This window comes from Lynx canadensis, chromosome B1 (genome assembly GCF_007474595.2).
Source record: "Lynx canadensis isolate LIC74 chromosome B1, mLynCan4.pri.v2, whole genome shotgun sequence".
In the NCBI taxonomy this organism is placed as follows: domain Eukaryota; kingdom Metazoa; phylum Chordata; class Mammalia; order Carnivora; family Felidae; genus Lynx; species Lynx canadensis.
The window spans coordinates 160514478-160536544 of NC_044306.2; the positions used below are offsets into that span (position 1 = coordinate 160514478).

General features: G+C 42.2%; 1 protein-coding gene across 3 annotated transcripts in view; it reads left to right on the top strand.

Moving 5' to 3' along the window:
- Nucleotides 1–21994, top strand: part of HOPX (HOP homeobox) — a 31368-nt gene extending 9374 nt beyond the window's left edge. For 2 of the 3 annotated variants that reach the window (XM_030313808.1, XM_030313806.1), the window contains 2 exons: nt 14522–14678; nt 21204–21994. In XM_030313808.1, coding sequence (XP_030169668.1) covers nt 14535–14678; nt 21204–21281 — 222 coding nt within the window. In that variant the 5' untranslated portion in view covers nt 14522–14534 and the 3' untranslated portion in view covers nt 21282–21994. Of the gene's footprint in view, nt 1–13677; nt 13712–14521; nt 14679–21203 lie in introns of those variants that run through there. The other variant, XM_032592978.1, reaches the window with a different exon arrangement.
- Nucleotides 21995–22067: the final 73 nt, after the last annotated feature.

The window sequence follows — 22067 nt, forward strand, 5'->3', positions numbered from 1 at the left end:
CCCTCCCCCACTTGTACACACGCATGCTCTCTCACTCTCTCTCTCTCTCTCAAAATAAATAAACAAAATACCAGAATGATTTTTATCATCAGTGTTTAAATTTTTGAGCACCCCTCCTCTTCTATGTAACAAACATACATCTCCCTACCCTGAAGCCTATTCATCTAATTAATTTAATTAATGTTCTAAATCAAACAGAATTAGGAAGCCAAATAAGTTACCACAAATGAATAAAATAACTTAACACATAAAAAGCATATTTATTATCTTCCATTTTGACTTACTTGTGCCATTTTTCCTGTCCACAAACTGTTTAGAAAGTTAATCTTTTTGTTATTTGCTTCTAACCTTAGTAGTGTAACTTTCTCTTTATGTTTAATAGTTTTCTTTAGAAAACATTGAGATTCCCTCTGCCCACTGCCTTAGCAGAAATCTATTTGTCTGATTTCTGGTGCATTAGGGCATCAGACATTTTCAAAGAGATTTGATAATTCAATTTACTTCACAAGTCTCTCCCCTCCTGGATTATCTGGTTTGAAAAGCTCTGAGCACATGGCTGTGCCTGGTGGAAATCTCTAGTGCAAGCCGTATTTGTTCCTTTGTTTATATTTGATCATAGGGCCAAACTTTGTTTGAGATGTAATGAACATTCACACTTACTAAGCATTAGCACAACCATAGTAACAATACCCAAAGCAGGCAGAGGCCCCAGCATATTCACCCCATCAGACAAATTTGTATCCTACCCATTCAAACTGGAATAAAAAGGAAATGTCAGGAAATTTGAAACTGTAGTGTATCCTCTTATTTTTAACCACAAAGCTGCAACAATAGGTTTTCTTAAGAGCAAAACGCAGCCTTCTGTTCATTACCATGGTTAGGTATGTATGTTTCTGTCTTCTAAGATTCTAACAGAACTGCATCTTGCTTATCTGTGACAGCAGTACAGATACCTAAATTCAACAGGAATGTTTTTACTATCCCTCACTTAAGTGAGAAGTTTAACATTTTACATATAAGGGGACCAGTATCCAGGTTTGCCTGGGACACTTGAGGTATGCTGTTGCCTTGATGTAATTACTCACAGCACTCCTTTTACACATATGTGTTCTAGGTTAGATGGCAAATTATGTGGTCACGTTAATTTAACGGATAGGCTGAATATTAAAAAAGCACCTTGGGGGCGCCTGGGTGGCGCAGTCGGTTAAGCGTCCGACTTCAGCCAGGTCACGATCTCGCGGTCCGTGAGTTCGAGCCCCGCGTCGGGCTCTGGGCTGATGGCTCAGAGCCTGGAGCCTGTTTCCGATTCTGTGTCTCCCTCTCTCTCTGCCCCTCCCCCGTTCATGCTCTGTCTCTCTCTGTCCCAAAAATAAATAAATGTTGAAAAAAAAATTTAAAAAAAAAAAAAAAAAAAAAAAAAAAGCACCTTGGTTCAAAATGTTTCATGGGCTCCTCAGTTGTCCTTTGAAGTAGAATCCAGGCACAAACTGTTCAGCAAACCAGGGGCATAGCCTGTAGTGGGCCACAGCATTCCTCTTTCTTGGGTCAGTGACATTAGTAAACTGTTGATGAGGAATAACATGATAATTTAAACCCAGGCTGTGCTGATCATCAGAATTTCAGAGGAGAAATGATCTCAGAGGTCACCTGGCCCAACATCTTCACTTTCCTGGGTGAATAAATCATTACACTTTTGGAAATATAAATGTCATTTTACAGTCTTCTAAGTTGTTTCTTGAGCAGAATCTCACTGAATCACAATTACAGTAAATAGAAAAGGAAGAAAGTTTTTCACCACATTTTGCAGAAAAGAGAAGTAAGTTTTAAAAAAATGAAACTCAGCCAAGGTGATGTGACTATTAAGTAGAGGAGCTAAAAGTTGAAATGCAGGTCTGACTCTTTGCCCAGTGCTCTTTCCAATATCCTATACCAGTTTAATATTTTCATTCATTAATGAAGATTTAAAATATATCCTCTACATATAATCCATTAAAGATATACAACACTCCCTCTCTAACTAAGGCTATACACTCAAAAGAATCTTATTTCGGCTTCTCTCTTTCTCCTCCCACCTGCAAAGAGCTCTGGCCAGCAACTCAACTGTTCTTGTCTGACAGCACCTTTTGGTGGCTGGCCCAGGAAATGCAAGGCACAAAACTTTTCCTATCCCCTTCTTTATTTTGCCTTGGGTAAAAGGATGAGGAGAGGACCATGCAAAGTAATCTCTGGGTTTTCCTTTATTGATCATTAATTATGTCTCAGGTAACCTACATGTCACATCAGTGCTTCTCAACATTCCCCTTTGTCCTCTTTCCCCTTCTTTATTTCATCTATGACATGAATATAGCTCTAATGACTGTGCCTTTATAAGAGACGGGAAAGTCATAGTTCCTGAAGTGAAAATAAAGTTCAACCAGCAGGCACTCAATATGTATTCACTGCACATCCAACAATGTGTCTGGGACTATTCTGGATACTTGAGATACATCAGGGTTGTGCTATAAACCTCTAACTTCCTCAAAGTTTCCTGAAAACCCCTTCGGTATCTGCACAGAACCTCATTTCTGTAAGCCAAATCTTAATTAAAACTGCTTTTTCTTAAGTATTTGCTTTCAAAGTGAAATGATATCTTATGAAACTTCTTGAAGATATTTCAACAGGATTATTTTCTACTTTTCTTCTGTAACAAATATGTAGCATTTTAGTTACACTCCCTCTTGTGGGTTAGCCTGGAGTTCTACCTACAATTTATCATGTTCTGTCTAGAGAAAATTTCTTCTGAGTTTGTAACAATCATGGTAGAGATTGACTTTTGGAAAAGCAATCTGTTTACAATATGGAGATCTTCTATAAGGAGATTACAGAAATGGGGTTGCCTTCTTTCATTTGCCCATTTCTTTCTTTCTTTCTTTTTAAAGCTTATTTATTTATTGGGGTGGGGAGAGAGAGAGAGAGGACTCCAAGCAAGCTCCATGCTGTCAGCATAGAGCCCGTCACAGGGTTTGATCCCATGAACCATGAGATCATGACCTGAACCAAAATCAAGAGTCAGATGCTCAACTGACTGAGCCACCCAGGCCCTCTGCCCATTTATTTAGAAGGAGGTAGACCAATATTCTGCTTATTTCATATCACAAAAAAGTCTGAGGTTTTATTATTATCTTGAACTATTTCCCCATGTTTCTACATACAAAGCTTTGACTTAGAGTATGAGTTGGGCTACCAATGAAAAGAAGTCAATGTGTACACAAAGAATTGTATGTGCAGGGTTAATGATTAATTCACTGCTGGAAGTCATTCACAGACACTCCCCACACCCGCCCCCACTACTGCCTCCAATATCTCTTTATAATATCTTGCTATTTTCTATAAGTAGCTGTAGAAAGTCTAGACAACTGAGGAACTTGTTTCAACAACAGCTTCAGGAGATTCCTTAATCAATTCAATGTGACACTGTAAATCTAGCAATTAGGTAGCAGCAATAGTCACTAAGATCCAGCTGGCCTGGTTGAAGCCAACCTTTATATTCCATCCTGTCAGATGCCGAAAACTATTCACTTGTACACTATATTATTCACATAATGTCATCTTTCAATTTATGTCTGTACCAATTAAAGAAGAGCATGTGTGGAAAAGAAAGCCAGCCTGGTTGATGGTGCTGCTGGTATTAACTGAAATCACTAATCCATTTAACTGGGTCAGAGCCATGTTGGTCACCAAGGTTTCGAAACATGTCACAGGGAGGGAGACATTGCTGCCAGGCTGGCTCCACCCCACAGGGAAGCCAGGGTAGACACAGGGCACTGCCTTACTTTTGTCCCAGGAGGTACCACCTGGCTTTACTGCTCCTCTTTCCACAACCACCATCAAGGTTCTTTGGTCTACATGGCTACTTAATGCAGAGAGGAAATACAGTGTAGTGGCTAAGAACACAGATGCAGAAGCTAGACATTCTGGGTTTGAATCCCTGCTCTACTACTCACTACATTTGTATTTGGGGAAAGTTATATACATCTCCTTGGGAAAGGTATAGAAGTTTCCATTTACATCAGTTTCTACATGTATAAAATGGAGACAGTAAGAGTACCTATCCCATAATACTGCTTCCTCTGATGATTATATGAGTTAATGCATCTAAGATGTAGGACTATGCCAGGCACATAGTAATTGATCAATAAATATGTTGTTATTGTTGTAGCAGGGATGAGATTTCTGTATGCAATTCAAAAGATAGGAATCTACTCCATGCTGTTTCAGGCAGTAAGAACCAAAAGATTAGAAGGCTGGAAAGTTATTTTTTTCCAATGTAATGTTTTGGTTTTGAACATGGTCAGTCCTGGTTGTTGAAAATACAAAACAGTGTTTTTCCAACTTATGTCCTAAATCAAGTCATGCCAGATGCCAATTGGTTAAGTTCAGGTCAGCAAATAATGAGCCCTATTAAGTGCCAGATACTCCTAATGAATGCTGGAGAGATATAAATGTTTAAGAGATGACATACCCCCCCCTCCCCCCCACAGAAGAGCATATAATTTAGTGGGGAAGACAGGCCCAGGAACAAATTATTTTTTTTAAGTTTATTTATTTATTTCGAGAGAGACAGAGCATGTGCACATGGGGAAAGGGCAGAAGAGAGAGAGAAAATCCCAAGCAGGCTCCATGATGTCAGCACACAGCACGACGCAGGACTCAAACTCATGAACTGTGAGATCATGAGGTGAGCGGAAATCAAGAGTCAGACACTTAACTGACTGAGCCACCCAGGTGCCCTCAAATTATTTTAAAATGATTTCAATTTAGTCATTATTCTCTTACGCCAACACAGCCTAGAAAAATCTACCCACCAACTCATAGAGTATTTGTTCCTACTTATATTTAACTCCTCGCTACTCATCTTCTGATCTATTAATGCTTCCTCATTAATAGATGAAAGGATAAATTGAGAAGTGGTGGTGAGATGAGCAAAAAAAAAAAAAATACCAACAACTAAATTCAAATCAACGCACAATGTAGAAGTGCTAATGAGAAAACATGCTTAAGATATGACATCCTCCACCCTTCTATCCCCACCTCGTTAGTTTTGAAAACTTCCATCCAGAGATACATCTTATGATGGAGCAATATAGACAGGTTTTGCTGTGTGTGTGTGTGTGTGTGTGTGTGTGTGTGTGTGTGTGTGTGTGTGTTTAAGATTCTGATTTCAACCCTTGTGCTTTACCATTCCAGAAAAATTTTTAAAAGAAATTGGCTCAATAGGTTAAGTGTTCAACTTTGGCTCAGTTGTGAGTTCTCACAGTTTGTGAGTTCAAGCCCAGCATTGGGCTGTCAGTGCAGAGCCTGCTTGTGATTTCCTCTCTCTCACTCTCTCTGCCTCTCCCCCACTCACTCATGAATGTGCTCTCTCTCTCAAAATAAACTTTAAAAAAATAAAAAGAAATTGCAACTCAGAAAGAGTGAAACTTATAAACTGTTCTTACCAACTTGCCACCCAAGAGACACTCCACTGAACGCCTAGCTCACAGTTATTTAAAGAACAATATCTTCCATAAGCAAGCACTTTATAGTTTAGGAATACTTCCCTACAATAATATCATATGAACTTTACAACAAAGCTGTGAGCTAGGTGAAGGTGTGTGTTACTATATCCCTTCTTTACATGAAAGAAATGGAGGCTCGGCAAAGTGACGTTTTGAATGATCAGTGATGTGGAAATGTTGGGGTTCAGAACCGATGGCCAAGAAAGAATTCTTGAGATGTCTTGTGTGCAAAAACACAGTTTTATTAAAGCACAGGGACAGGACCTGTGGGCAGAAAGAGCTGTACTGGGGTTGTGACAAATGATTAATTATATACTTTCAAGTTGGGAGGGGGTTAGGGATAGCATTAGGTCTCTAAGAAATTTTGGAAGCAAGTTTTCCAGGCCCTTGAGGGAGTTAGCTGTTGTTAAGAAAAGGTCATTTATTACTGTTTAATAAAACCTTAGTCATGAGGGGCACCTGGGTGGCTCCGTTGGTTGGGTGTCCGACTTCGGCTCAGGTCATGATCTCACAGTGTGGGTTCAAGCCCTGTGTCGGGCTCTGTGCTGATAGCTCAGAGCCTAGACCCTGCTTTGGAGTCTGTGTCTCCCTCTCTCTCTGCTCCTCCCCCACTCATGCTCTGTCTCTCTCTCTCAAAAGTAAATAAAAATAAAAACCTTAGTCATGAGACCCTTCAGATATATATCAGGGGGCCATATGCTTGGAGGATGATTGCTAACATATATTTGGGGGGTAGAGATAAAGGAAGTTTCCAAAGGAATTTTTATATATTAAAGGAGACTTATAGGATCTTGGAGGTCGGGATAATGTTAAGCTAATATTGCCTTTGGCCCTGAGCAAAGTATTAGCATCCAGGCAGCTGAGTTCCTAGAGGAAGGTCACTATGCCAGTTTCAAAGACTTGTCAGTGGGCTGTAAGTAGCAAGGAAATTTAATTTTTTCTTTTGCCTTTGTTTCCCACATCAGTCACTATTTGGGATTTCTAACTGCTTGTCCTCAGGACTATATTAACTCAAATTTCATTCTGCTCTTAATTCTGCTGGGTTTCCTGGAAGAGAGGGGCTTCTAAGGCAAGAAGAAAGAGAATTAAGAGGAATGCCTGGAAAGTTGTAAGCTGAATTAGCAACTACACAAAGCACACATAAAAGGACACATCAGGGGCGCCTGGGTGGCTCAGTCAGTTGAGCATCCGACTTCAGCTCAGGTCATGGTCTCACAGTTTGTGGTTCGAGCCCCGCATCAAGCTCTGTGCTGACAGCTTGGAGCCTGGAGCCTGCTTTTGGTTCTGTGTCTCCCTCTCTCTCTGTCCCTCCCCTGCTCGTGCTCTGTCTCTTTCTGTCTCTCAAAAACAAATAAAAATGTTAAAAAAAATTTTAAAAAGCACACATCAGATATACAGAACTTAAAAGAAGGCAGCCCTTCATATTTTTAAGCCTTGGGTTTCCAGCTCCCAAGAGAGATGTAATCCCAGAGCAGGGCTGAAACATCGAAAATCAAACTGATGACCCCTTTGCCTGACAAACCTTGGTGGGGATAAGAGGTACTTGGGATGGTGTGGCCCCTGGCCACTAGCTGGAATGGCAGAAACTCAAGTACAAGTTGGCATCTCAGTCTTCCTGCCTCATTGAGTCAAGTGCAGCATGTTCTGGGAGAACAGCGTGCTTGTCATTGTGAGCTGGCAGGTGGTTCTGCATGTGCCCGAAGCTGTTACCCTGAGTCAAAATTTAAGAGCTCCGATCTTATGGACAAACTTGAACAAATCTCCCCAATTTATCTGCACCTCAAACAATGGAGTCAGAACAAAAGTTGAGGGGGGGTGAGTTACCTTGGTGTTAAGTAGACACTAAGGCTTTCCCAGGAGGCACGTGGAGGTCTGCATGAAGGCTGCAGTAGCAGCAAAGGGGATGACGCTGGAGAGACCACAACAGGTCAGCAGTGCCTGTCCCACGCTGGGAAAGACTGGCTGCTGCCAGCTCCAGTTCTTCAGTAAATAACAGACAATGACTCACATTAGAGCTCAATGATGCAAATAGTTGATTCAGTGATATCTTAGAATCTGTGACATCAGTAGAGCATAAGGAGAATATATTTTAAAGGCATAAATCAATCTTGTTACTCACAACCCCACAAACTGCCTTTACTGCTAGAGCCAGAATTAAAAGTAGAATTCTGAGTCTTCCTCCAATGCTGCAGACAAGTTAGTTAACCTTTCTCAGCAGCAAAAGAGGACTAATTCCATTCTGATTACTAGGAGAGGATTGTGAGAGAAACCGAAAGAACAAATTGCTTTTGAACTGGAGCTCAGCATTCCATGCTCATGGTATGGCACTCCAAACACTTGAGCACATTATTTGGTTTTACAGGTTTATACCTATTTTAAATCCACCCCCTAGTGGTCTTTTTTAACACTTCCTGTCTATCCCTTCATCCTTTCTTCTTCTTCTACTCAGTCATTTAAAATCCATATCTGTTGTTTCCATTCAGACACTTTGATATTCACTTTGGGTGGCGGTGGGGGAGTGGATAATTGATATGGTTAACATGTTTTATTTTGTTTTGTTTTGGTTTGTTTTGTTTTAAAGTTCAGAATCAAGTCCTGACTTCCAGGAGCTCTGTAGAAGGGAAAATAGGAACATTTCTAGCATAAGACAGACAAAAGATCTACCATAATTGGTTTTCCATACATCTTTTGTATTGTTTTTTGTGACCCATGGAAATAAACTAGTCTGGAGACAGAGTGTAAACTCTCAAAAAATACTTCAAATCTCCTGCTGGGCTGGAACAGGAAATGCTTTTAAACAGTAAACAGTAAACATATGGAACCTTTTAGCCCCAAGAACTTATGCAAGATGAAAACATAAATAGCTGTGAGAGGTTTAGATATTACTCATGGATAAAAAGAATACATAACAATTTTGGCAAAAAATAAGTTTGACAGCACACGTATCGATGAGGATGTAGACCAAAGGAAATGCTAGACACTGTTTGTAGGAGCACAATCTTGTTCAACAACTTTGGAAAAGAAGTTGATATCCTGTTGAAAAGTTAAAAGCCACGTATCTTATGACCTGTTTCACTCATGTATACCCTAGAGAAACCTCTTGGATGTGCTTCAGAAGGCATATGAAAAAATGTTCCGAGAGGCAATGTTCATAATATTAAAAAACTGAAAACAATCCAAATATCCACCAGCAGGAAAGGGCCTAAATATAGTATATTCACAAGATGGAAACACTACTGAATATGAATGAACTTCTCTACATGCAGAAATATGGATGCATCTTGAAAACATGTTGATGAAAAAAGCAATTCACAGAATAATTATGTATAGTATAGGGGTGCCTAGGTGGCTCAGTGGGTTGAGTGTCTGACTCTTGATTTCGGCTCAGGTCACTATCCAGGATCATGGTATCGAGCCCCACATCAGGCTCCATACTGAGCATGGAGCCTGCTTAAGACTCTCTCTCCCTCTCTCTCTCTCTCTCTCCCTCCTTCCCTCCTTCTCTCTCTCTCTTTGCCTCTCTCCCCCACTTGCTCTCTCTCTCTCTAAAAAAATTTTAAAAAATAATATATATAGTTATATAATATAATATTATTATATTAAATATTATATTATTTTAAATATATATTTAAATATATATTTAAATATATATTATATTAAATATTAAAATATGCTATATTTTATATTATATACATACTATAAAATATACTATATTTTATATTATATATACTATATACTATATTACATACAGTATATAGTATATATATACACTATATACTATATTACATATAGTATATATACACTATATAAAAAATATATGGTATATATAAAATATAGTATATATAAAAAATATATATAGTATAGTTTATACTACTTTTATACAACTCAAAAATATACAAAGCTAAAACAAATATGTTCTTTTAGGGATCCATACATAAGTGATAGAATCTAGTTTAAAAGTCAAAGGAATGATTAATACAAAAATCAGAATTTTGATTTCCTCCAGGGGCAAATAAACCAGAGGGTGGGATTGGGAAGGCAATGCAAGTAGCTTCCATAGTCTTGGTAATGATTTAATTCTTAAATTGAGCAGGGTTCATTAGGGTTAATTTATGCTTCATAACTCAAATGTATATTACAAATATCCTTTTGATACCTAAATGATCTTTGAGTGGAAAATAAAAGTGTACACTTCCCTAATCTTCTGGGTAGACTTGATGGAAAACTTCCATCTTTTCCCTGAAAATGTAATTTGGTACCAATACAGATAAAACTCTGGGCAAGATGGATCATTAGTCTGATCAGGGATGTCTTTTTAAGAAAAAAAAAGTTTCTAATTTCAACATACTAAATCCTTATTATAGAAAATGGGGAAAACCAGAGAAACATAAAGAAAAAAAGGTATAGCATCTGTAGACCCACAATCTAGGTATAATCACTTTTAACGTTTTGTTATATTTTCCTCTAGTTTTTTTAAATATGTAAAACTAGAATTGATATAGCACTTAAAAATATATATTTTCCTATTTCTATTTGGAATCCTGTTTCCCTGAACACAGTAGTGATGCTTTGTGTATACAAATATACATTTGGTGTATCTGTAGTCTAATGTTCGGTTTTAAGTTCTAGTACACAATTCATCCATATAAATAATAACTTAATTTTAGCATTTTTCTGATTGGAAACTTTAAGAAATTAGAGAAGGATAATCATTTGTCAAGTTTTCCCAGTCCTTTCCACTATAATTTTTAACTTCTAAATCAATTACAGATATTTATATGAAAAGACGGAAGGAATCTTTCTTTCGATGATCTGTTGTCTTAGACTCTGATTTCAATGTAAAAATACGTTTTTCTGAAAGATTTTTAAAAGGGTTTTATATTATTTCTAAAGTTTTGAAAGCAGGGAAAAATTTCTCATGATAATTCATAATTTGAAAGGCATTTTCCTCTTTCCTGACCATACGTACAAAAGATTAATAGCATGGTGTCTAAATTTTTTTTCCCAAGGTATATATTTTTTATTTTTAAAACTTTATTCCTTTAAAACTACCTCAACCTACACTCAAGTGTTGAGATGACTGACAGCATCAGACGTAGAAGATATTTTAATGCATTTTTACAGCTGTAAAGTATAAGAAGTTCTAAACACTTATCATTGATTTTAATGATGAAATTGTGAAATCTTATAGGAGCTGAAATACTCTTTATACCTCTCCCACCCTGGATTCCTAAAATTGTTCTGATTCAGAAGGACTGTGGTGACACTGGACATTTAAAAAAAATTTTTTTTAATATTTATTATTTCTGAGACAGAGAGAGACAGAACATGAGTGGGGGAGGGGCAGGGAGAGAGGGAGACAGAATCTGAAACAGGCTCCAGGTTCCGAGCTGTCAGCACAGAGCCCAATGTGGGGCTCGAACTCACAAACCATTAGCTCATAACCTGAGCAGAAGTCAGTTGCTCAACCAACTGTGCCACCCAGGCGCCCCATGACCCTGGACATTTTTACAGGTGACTCTGAGTCCCCACCAGACATGAGCACTACTGCTCCATGCTTAAGGACATTAATCAAACAAAAAACAAAAACAAATACTCAAACTAAAATTCTCTTTTGAAAGCAGCCCTCATGTTAGCCTGGGAGGCAGATCAATATTCCACTCCTATCTGTCAACTTCTGGGAGACACTGACAGCTTGGATGATGTCCCTTGCACCCTGTCCAGAGTAGTTCTGTAACTGATGAATATGGGAGACTCTAACCCCAACCAAAGACCCTTCACTTCTCTTGTGGATAGAAGAGCACATTATTTTTCTCACTTACGAAAATACTAAATGCTTCAAGAGCCCATTGCTTCCTGAAAGTCCACAGTGAATATAAAGGGGATTTGGGCTAAAGAACATTGGGAGATGGCCCTAAAAAATGATTCAACGGCTTTTTTTCTCTTTTGGCCAGCTCACCATGGGACTGTTTCTGAGGAGTATCTACCACCGATAACCATTTGGTTTGATATTAATGGCTTTACAAAGAGACCAGATGGCTGGGAGAGGGAGAAAATGGTAAATATGAGCCCACAGCAATGTCAGAAGGTTACCAGTTTGTAGCACTCTCTGTGAGCTAGTTCATATAATAAATACCTTTAAAATAAATAACTACAGGCTTAGGGGACAAGGGTAAAACTGTCTAACCAGGTGTTGGAATTCATTTAGGAAAGAGCCAGCAGTTTTCATTTAACCTCTTGAAAAGATTTATGCATGGCCTTTCCAACCACAAAAGAAAACACAACCACAGGACAAATTACTCTTGAATGTTTCAGAAGATAGAACTATAACCACAGCAACAATAGAACTTATGCAGAGATTAAAGTTTAAGAAGCTTTAAAATATTTTTAGTTCTTTTCATCTGCAAGTGTTTAGACTACCTTCAGAGAAGCTTTTCAACAGTTTCCTCACTGGAAAGAGTTGAGAAGTTTTATAAAGCCAAGGTTACTGGGGTGATTTGGTTTTTAAATTTCCTTTAAAAGAGAGGGAGAGAAGAAACCAAGTACCGGCTGCAAACACTTGTCCACCAAAGAGGACTGAGATAACAGAAACTGAGTTTTGTGGAGAAACAGTAGATAGATCTGACTTTAGAGGTCAGATCTTTCGTCCTCATTTCTAGAAATCAAGCTTGTTTGTTTGGTGTACCTTGGAGAAATACGTACTTTCAAATGGACTGCCCACGAGTCTCCCTTAGCAGCCGAGCAAGTCCAGTGGCCCTCAGCCAAGTAACCCAAGGAGTACTTCAAAGTCAACCGGAAGCTACCCATGAAACCTCATACAAAGTCCTGTAATAGGAAGTCACAAAAATATAAGAGAAAATGCACCTGCTTAAATGTAAGGACAGTAGCAGCCCTTGAGTTATTTAATAGCAAATATGTAACAGAGAGAAAGAAGTACATGCAGAACAGTCCTTGAACCTGAGTCCAGTTTAGAAATCCATACCTTTGGTTAATACTTCTGAAGGACTGAGGATCCTACAAAGAAGCACAAATTTCACGGAGAAGAGGCAGTATCATTGTGTCAATGGAATTAGCTGGAAACTTTCTGGGGTAAGAAATCAGAGGCTGTCATTTCCCCTCTCCTGTGTTCTTTTAGGCAAAATGAACAGTGGTGAGTGGTTCCAGTGGGCAGCTTTGGCTGGAATTGGTATTCTAGAAGACACTCAATGCTCATTCAAAAGCCCCTGCCTTTAAACTGTTGCCCTCCTGATTTTTTCTGCCAAACTAAAGATACAATGGGCTGCTGAGAAGGGTCTCGCAAGGCACAGGACTGACACTGAAGCCAAGGCTTTTCAAACTCCAGGGTGCTGGTCACTCACTGGGCAACGCTGGGATAGTGAGTCTTCCTGTGCCTCAGTCTCCCTGTGCCAACATCCTGGGCTGTTCCAGGAGAGGACCAGAGAAGTTAATCTCCAAGGTTCTCTCCAGTACTGAACTTCTGGGTCAAAGAAAAGGGGAGATAGGTGCCAACAGGAGAGGAGGCATTTCTGACCTGGCTTAAGCCTGTGAGCACTGTGACGGGAGCCATTGGTACAGATTTTTCAATGGGAGGGCACATAACACCCTAAAAACAGGAAGATTTCACTGTAATAGGACAAGTGCCTTGAGCCCAAGACTCTCTTACAGTAGAATGGCTTCTTGTCCTACCTGAAAGCCTCTTCAAGTGGCCCAGAGGAGAGGTAAAGACATTTATTAGGGAGCACAAGCTGCAGGTCACAGTAGAGAAGGTTGTAACAGCATCAGGTACACTATGCAGGTAGATCAGTGAAGTGTGGCTCCTCTCCAGGCACCAACCACATCAAAACCTACTCAGGATTATGCTGGATGATTTTGCAATTGTTTGTTTAAACAACAAACCAACGTGATTCCCACACTTGTGCATGTCTTTTACTGTCAGCAAAGTCAAGTCCTGACCTGTTTGCACCAAACCCTCAGCCGAGGTCTTCAAGACTGTAACTTCCTACACCTCCCTACATCTTAAATTGTGAGAAGGGGGAGGAGGGGTGCACATCTACCTTGTTTGTTTGTTTGGTTTTGTTTCGTTTTGCCCCAGCCCAGAGGCTATTTAAGTATGGAAAGGGTGCAGCAGGAAGTCGTGGTACCCAGAATTTGCTAAAGCGATGTTTGGCTCTGAAGTAAGGAAAATACGAGAGACTTTGAAGTTGGTAATGAAGCGGGCTCTCGACCACGTACGCCCTGCTACAATGTCCAGACAGCGCTAGGCAGTGAACCGCGCGTTGAGGGGAGGCTGTGGATTCTCGGCTTTAGTTAGAAAAACGGGGGTGGAGGGGTGGGAGGGATGGCGAAGCAGGCTGCAGACTGCAGAGTGACTCACACAAGCCCTCAGGTGAGCATTTCTCCTGATGCTCTCAGCTACCGGCGTTGAGAACTCCAGGAGGGAACGACGTGAAAGGGGGAGATGAAAAGTGCTGCTCCAGGCGCCCCCCCCCCCCCTTTAAGAAGTAACTGCTGTCCGGGTCATTTCTTTGTAGTAGGGGTGGGGTGTACAGCCCTCCTAGGCTAAACCACGTTAGAGACAGAACGACGCGTTCCGGTGAGGTGTGTCCCCACCCCCGCGATCTGTCAGGGCTGTCCCTTTGAAGGCGATTTTCAAAACCGCCGCCGAGCCTCCTCCGCTCGTTCCTGGGAGCCTCCGGGCCAGGAGGGCGCGTCATCGTCCTCCGCCGCCCCGGCCCCGGGCCCCGCGGAAAGTTGCCGTGAGAACCGCCGGGCAGGCCCGGAGGCCGGAGGACGCGCGGCTCTGCGGTGGGACCCTTCGGCGCGCCCGGCCAGGAGCCCGGGGACCCGCGCGACCGTGCGCCCGCGGAAGGGGACAGCCCCGCGCGCAGAGGTGCCGGGCCGGCCGCGCCCGGGATCTCCTTCCCTCCGCACGACCCGTCCGCCCGCGGCCTCGCTCACCGCCGCCGCTCCTTCCCTCCCCGCAGGCGCGCCGAGACCATGTCGGCGGAGACCGCGAGCGGCCCCACCGAGGACCAGGTGGAGATCCTGGAGTACAACTTCAACAAGGTCAACAAGCACCCGGACCCAACCACGCTGTGCCTCATCGCGGCCGAGGCCGGCCTTTCCGAGGAGGAGACCCAGGTGAGCCCCGCACGCGCCCCGACCCCCTGCCCGCCGCGGCCGTCTCGCGAATGCGGGGTCCCCCTCGCGCTCGACTCCCACCTCGCCGCCCTCCCCCTATCTTCCGTCGCTTCTGCCGGCACCCCGGGAGTTCAAACCCCGCTGCGCTCCACCGCCGCATCCCAGCTTCCCGGCTCCGAGGGCGCCCCGTCTGCCCCCCAGTCCCAGCTCCCCCAGGAACCATTCAGAAACCTCACGATCACCCTTCCTTCTCCGTGCGTTTCCACTCTCCCCACAGCCCGGGAGAAACGCGCTGTTCTCTCTCCAGGTTAGGAGCTGCGTCCCTGGTCCCCTCCCCCCCCCCCCCCCCCCGGCACCGCCACTCAACTTCTCCCCTGGGCTGTGGGCGCAACTTTCGGAAGAGGTGCCTGCTTGCGCTCTCTGAGCCCAGCGCCCTCAAATCTGTTCTCGGCCAGAGTCTCAAAGCTGGAAGGCACCTTAAACGATCAGCTATAAACTCGGTCCTGGCTTTGGCAACCCAGGAAACTAAGGCCAAGAGGGAGAGAACCGCCAGGAGGGCAAGGGTCTTTAAGCTTGCTCTTTCTACCCGGTCACATTGCAGCTTCCCCTTAGCTGCAGAGCTAACATTGCATATATCGAGGGAGATTTCACATTTTAAAAAATTCCAGTCTTTTTTTCTGGAGTTTTCCAAGAAGGTAAGCATCTGACATCACGACTGAAGGGAGTGGAAGCAGATGTCCCCTTAAGTGCATTAGATTGATGTATCTATTTTTAAAAGCATCTGTGTTATTGGGAAATTTGTTTAGGGTAGATGGTGAATGCAACAATGCCCATGATTATTAACCTTCAGGTGCAATGTTGACCCCTTCGGCTGCCTGTTTTTTAAAACCCTGTCCAGAGTTTATCTGACTTCTATTTTCCCTTTGGTCATGGAAAGACAATTAGTTATGCATGAAGATACTACTACTTGGAACCACTCTAGCATCTCTCCCACAGGAGCCCAAAGCACTTCCACACTCCTAGTCTCAACTCTAGAGACATTCTCATTCTTCCCATTTTATAGATTAGAGCATCAAGCACTTTGACCTCTCCTCATCTCGAACCATACTTAGGTGAGGCTTTAAAGCTTGTAAAGGGTGCTTCAGTGTATCGTCAAACCAAGACCCTGGACCCCAAGTCTAAAATGACTTTTACTAATTAAGCCAGATGCACTTTGGAGAAATTACCCTTAGAAAATCCTGCTGTTCCTAGGTCAGATAGAAAGTCAAGTGTATCTGTTTTTAGCAAAGGGAATAGCTGTCTGACTAACCAGAACTTAAAGGAAGGTGACTTACTGTAACCCAAGTCTAACAGTTCATGTTTCTTGGAACCCCCTGAGGAGGCAGCCTGCTGAAGCTTTATCATTTAAAATCCCACACTATATGTAGAAAAGAAGAGTGATCACAGAGATAAGAACTCATCTATTAAAAAGAAGTCTGCAGATTTATTGTGGGCACTGTACCAACTAGGGGTCTGAGCTCTTCTCAGTCTCTAAGTCCACCACAGATCACCCTTACCTGTAAGGCAGAATAATTATGTTGCCCTTTGTGATGACTGATACTTGCCAGGTATTGTTCCAGTCATCCTCCAAGTATTAAATCACTTGTCACAACAGTGCTATATGGTAGGTACTATTAGCTCAGTTGGACAGATAAGAGAACCAAGGTACAGAAAGGTTAAGAAACTGGCCCAAGGCCACAACTAGGAAGTAACTAGAATTTGAACCATGGCAGTCTGAGTCACAATCCAGACTCCTGACTACCTTGTTGTCTTGAGAGAGAGAGAGAGAGAGAGAGAGAGAGAGAGAGAGAGGAGAACCAACTTGGAGAGGGAGGGGAGGACTGAAAATTCAATTTACATTGTATTTCTTGCCAGGGGGGTGGGGTGGGGTGTGGGAAACCATACATTACACCACAGTCATCCTGGCTATGTTCAATCTTTTCTTGAGATTCACCTTATATGAAAGAACTGAAATGAAATCAGGTGAGGGGCAGGAAGAAAGAAAGGGCACCTGATTCTTTCTGTGATTGAGGTCAATTCAGACTTGTGATGGAAGGTTCACCTGCCCCCTTGGGCAGCTTTTCTCCATTGCCTCTCTTCTGCCCTCCTCAGATGAGCAAATGGCAGATGCAACTCTGAAATGAATGGGTGTGAGGTGAGTCACCTCAGAGCAGGGCCTCTGGCTTCCTTTTCCTGCCATGGGGCCACCACCTTCTTCCTCCCTGAGGCTGCCACAGCTCTGCTTGCCCCACCCCCCCAACAGCCTTCCTGTGTAGATGCACAAAGCATCTGAGACCCCAGAGCTCAGAGGAAGATAAAATTTAGCAAGTTCGGGGGAAGAGTCTTCCTCGGGGTGTCTGCCCTCTGTCACTCCTTCCTTGGTTGGGTCTCATTTTCCAACTTCCCATCCTTTCCATCCAAACTCTTTCCCAGCTCACCCCACCCCCGTGTGCACTGGTTGGTAAGAATGGTTTCTTCTTTAATCTTCTCAAACAACACTTATACTTTGAAAAGTGTCTTCTGGAGATATAATGCCGAATGGTGAACTTCCAGGTGTATATAAAATTATTTTTATTTCTGGAAGGTTTTGCAGGGACTCTTAAATAACTCCATGAAGGCCAGGGTCTACTGGGCTTACATATAAGCTGTGTCTGGTATCAGCACATCCCCTATTTCTATTCTTTATCTGTATTGCCCCTTTCCACAGGGAAAGATCACCAAAGCCAAAATAATATTTATTTCTCATGCCTGATCCCTCACCCCTAACACCACCCACCTCCAGAATTGGAATCATATTCTTCAATTTCATAGAACAAGTACTACTTTAGTAGAAGACAAAGAAGCATGAGATGCTTCTGTGAGATAGTTAACTAAAGCTGATTCACATTGCTAATACTTTGGCAGGGGCAAGAGGGACTAGAAGTTTGAACCATTCTCTGGGGGCTCTGATGACCTCTGTATGACTGTCCATCCTAGGACAATGTTCTCTGCTATGGGGAGATACCTGTAGGAATGGAGAGTGAGGTGAATGGTGCTCTGATGTTTAACTTTTTAAGTTGCATTTGCTGGGATCCTAGGATCGGTTTTTCTCATGACAGTAAAAAGATATCTCCTACATTTAAATTAGATAAACCTTACAGAATCCTAACCCCTGTGCCTCTCTTATTTTTAAGTCAGTGTGAGAAGGGGCTGGGAAAGCTCTTCTATCAGTCCCGTGGGAGGTCGGGAAGATCTGCCATTTTCTATTATCACTGATTCAAGCTAGTGTAGTTGGCGTTGGTTCTTAGAGAGGTTTCCAGTATTTTTTATCTCCTCTTAATGCCCTGGGACTATTCCCAGAACTCAGTGGTTTTAGTTGTTGGCCATTTTATCAGTGGAATAAAAACCTCTAAAGGTCTCCCCGTGAAAAGAAGAAAATGTTAGTTACTAGAGAAAAGGACAGGAACAATATTATTTTGCCTCAACCCCTCCCAATCACAGTGTCTAATTATCATCTCTTCACTCAGAGTAAATAAATCTCCATCAATGGGGTGAGGTAATGAGGGCATTCATTTATAAGCCAGTGAGGGATGAATGTCTTTCCCAGGGGATGACTGAAACAAGGAAGAGAAGGATAAAGCCAGGTGGAAAATTAGTATTGATGCGAGTGAGATGTGATAAGGTTCAGCTCTTAAGGGGAAAAGAAGCAAGCAAGGTGTTTAGTGGGTTTTGTTGGAGAGCAGCTGGCTTGCTAAATTATAATAAACATACTTGATTTAAAATATAAAATCTTTAGAAAAGCGTTGAGCTTTTCTTGAACCTCGTCCCATCCCCCAACACTAGGGTTCACTTTGTTAGGCATTTGGATGCCAACTCTACAATTGACAAATGTGGTCCTTGCTGAAGTTATTTTTGGTAACTGTACATTAATATTCATTACTAGTAGAAAGGTATGGGTGGCTCTTCTGAATAAGGCCAGCTCAATCATTTTGTCTTAAATGAATCCTGATAGAAAATGAAACTTTCCTCCTCCAAGTTTTAATTAGTCAGTCTTGAAAACGTGGCCATTTATTCAGCCCTAGTAACTGGAAATCCTATTGAATCAGACCTTGTAGCCTCCAAACCCCCACAGAGCTACCTCATTAGTGAAACTAGAGCCATGCTGCTCCCACATCAGATTCCAGAGTTAACTAAACACACGCAGATTACAGAAGAAAATGCACCTACCATTAGCAATAGAACTTTGGTTAAAGCCACCAAAGTTACATGAGTTCTCTTCTCCCTAAGTTAGTGATCTCCAGGAACAGAAAATGGCACCTGGAGAGCAACCTTCAAAGAGAAGTCTCCCCTACAGGTAGTCTGCTGCCCCTGGTTTTAGATTACTTTTCCCTGCTGCCACCCCACAGTACAAAGTATAAGACAACTGGTCTTGACAGCCTTGTAAGGCATTTTAGTGTGTAAACTCTGTTGTACAGTTAGGGCAAGTTATAAGTATGGCCCCATGCTCTTCAGCCAGCTTAGCTTTAGTGCAGAGCCCTAAATGGTTCTGTGGCCCCACTCCCTTTAGCTCTACAGGCCTTGACACCTAGAAGCACTCCTTCCCCAGTGGTTCTCACCCTTTCTTTCTGATCTTGGGCTTATGCTGAACTGCCTTTCAGTTCCCTAGATCTCTGCGGAGATGAGACCTTCCCCAGCATGACCCTAGAGCCCACCCATTTGTCCCTGAGGTTGAATCTGCATCTGGCCATACTAAGTCTGAGCCCTCTGGATATTTCTTACCATACCATCTCCATCAGCACAGCACAGGTCTGGTGTCCATCCTATAGCTGTGTTCTTTCTGCTTCTTTTCTGTGCCTTCATGTGCTTACCTCTAGAATAGGTGAATTTAAAAAACCCCAGAAGGGACAGTAAAGACCCTCTAAGCTTACCTCTCGAGTTGAACTGACTGGCACTGTTTTTAAGGAGCTTCCTCAAGTTCTCATAGCCAGTTGATCACTATAGAGCTTCCTATTGGTAGGACTCAGGACTACAGAGCCCCCAGTGGTCACCTACCCAAGCAACTTGCCTGTTTATACCAGCGTGACATGAAAATATCATCATTCTCAATGTATGCCATGATGTGTGAAAGGCTGGGAAACAGAAGAATAAAGCCTGGCGGTCTGACTTCCCACAGGGCCCTCTGATTCATCCTCTCCCATGAGGATCAGTACATGCTGCTTGTTTCCTCACTAGTTCCTCTTCAACGTTGTTTTTTCAGAAATCCCAGTTTCCTCCTGGACAACCTGATCCATACCCTAGCCTATTCCCAACCCTTATCTCCTCTTATCTCCTTTTCTTCTCTTTGCAGAACCCTCCACCCCTCAGTAGCATAATAAAAGGCAGCCCCACAACATAAAAAAGTGTTTTAGGGGCACCTGGGTGGTTCAGTCGGTTAAACGTCCGACTTTGGCTTAGGTCATGATCTCACGGTTTGTGAGTTTGAGCCCCGCATCGGGCTCTGTGCTGATAGCTCAGAGCCTGGAGCTTGCTTCAGATTCTGTGTCTCCCTCTCTGTCTGTCTCTCCCCTACTCACACTCTGTCTCTGTCTCTCAAAAAATAAACATTAAAAAATTTATTTAAGTGTTTTAGCCCTCACAGGGTATCATGTCTAGAAGCATCCCATCTGGGGCCTTCCCTAAATCCATGGTCTCTTGTGTGAGATGAGAATATCTGGGTCACACAGAGCTAGAAGATTCTGAGTAAGCTGGGAGGGCCCACTCTACTCTCACTGCTCAGCAGCCCTGCAGCAGGAAAGTTTGGGCTAATCTATTCCATGGATCCCCAAGAAGTGCCCTGATGTTGCCCAGTACTCTGCTTTCCATTCATTTTATTTAACCAGTACTTACTAAGCACCTCTAATGACCAGGGTCCTTGATGACATCACCACACATGGCTGAGATATAGTGGCTATAGAGATTTATCTGGGCATCAAGGAGATGCTTCAATTTCTTCTTTCATTCAAGAAACACTAATTAATCTCTGTTAAGCCCTTGTGCTAAGGGCCTAGTATGCAATCAATGATGATAAGATGAATACAGTCTCTGCTTTCATGATCTTCTAGAAGGAAATGTAGACTGCAACAAGTGAATAAACATAGTAATTCCAGATATTAAAAATTCGTGAAGGTAACAAGTATTAAAATAGAGAATAAGGAAATGAGTGGAGAACCCATTTTAGATCAGGGTGGTTAGGGAAGCCTTTGTCAAGCAGGTTCTATTAAATAGAGACCTGAGGATGAGAGGGAGATCATCAGGTAAGCATGAAGATAGAACATGCTAAGCATAGGAATAGCAGGTGCAAGTCCCCAAAGCAGGTGAAGACAAGTATCACAATGAGAAAACCATTCCATGGACACATTCCTTGCTCCTCCTTTCCAGCTAGACCACAGAGGCTACCTTGTAGAAAGGGAAGGGATGTTTCACTTGTTTAGTATGTGACAAGTAATTTTATACATTTCCCTCCTCCAGAAATGGTTTAAGCAGCGCCTGGCTCAGTGGCGGCGGTCGGAAGGCCTACCCTCAGAGTGCAGATCCGTGACAGACTAAGGAGATGGTGGGCACCAGCAGCTTCCCTCCATGAAGACCATCTGCTGTTTCTCTCCTCAGCTTAACCAAGCTTTTTTGGTTTTTCAGTGTAGTGCTGTGTGTTCCATTGTTAGCTGTCCTGCTATTTAACACAATGTTGTATTTTTTAAGTGTACATAACTAGAAAACAAAATAACAATAGGAAGCTATATGTAGCTTCTGTGTAAAGAAGTGTCTTGGCTGGAAAGTGGTGGGGCTTGCATTTCCCTTTGGGTCTTGATGATAGATGGTGTGAAAATCATCTGGTTTGCTTCCGACCATCACCTCCCAGTACCAATTTATTTTTGCCATCCATTTCAGAGTAGGCAAGGCCTCTGTTGAAAAGATAACATGACCAAGGAGGGGGAGCATTTCCTTCCAATTCTACTTTCCTAAGTGGTTTTCCTTATGTTGCATTTAATACATTGAAATTAAGTGAGAATACAGAGGGAGATTTGAGTCATTTGGATTTCATAAAGCACTTCCTTGGATTATAGCTGCATTAACTTGGAAAGAACCCAGTTAGGCTGGAAGACAGAAACTCCACCTGGCAGAAGATCAAGTAAGAAAAAAATCCACAAAAGTCTTGAATTTACCTTATTTAAATGCATTTGTTAAATGTATTTTACTAAACAAAATGAACTGCTTTTTGTCTCTGAAATGATATTCTAAATAAAAGCCTTTTGTTGAAAATGCATTGAGTCCTCTCCAGATTTTTAACCAAATAAGCATATCAAAGAGAAACAGAATAGCTCCAACACAGGAGCA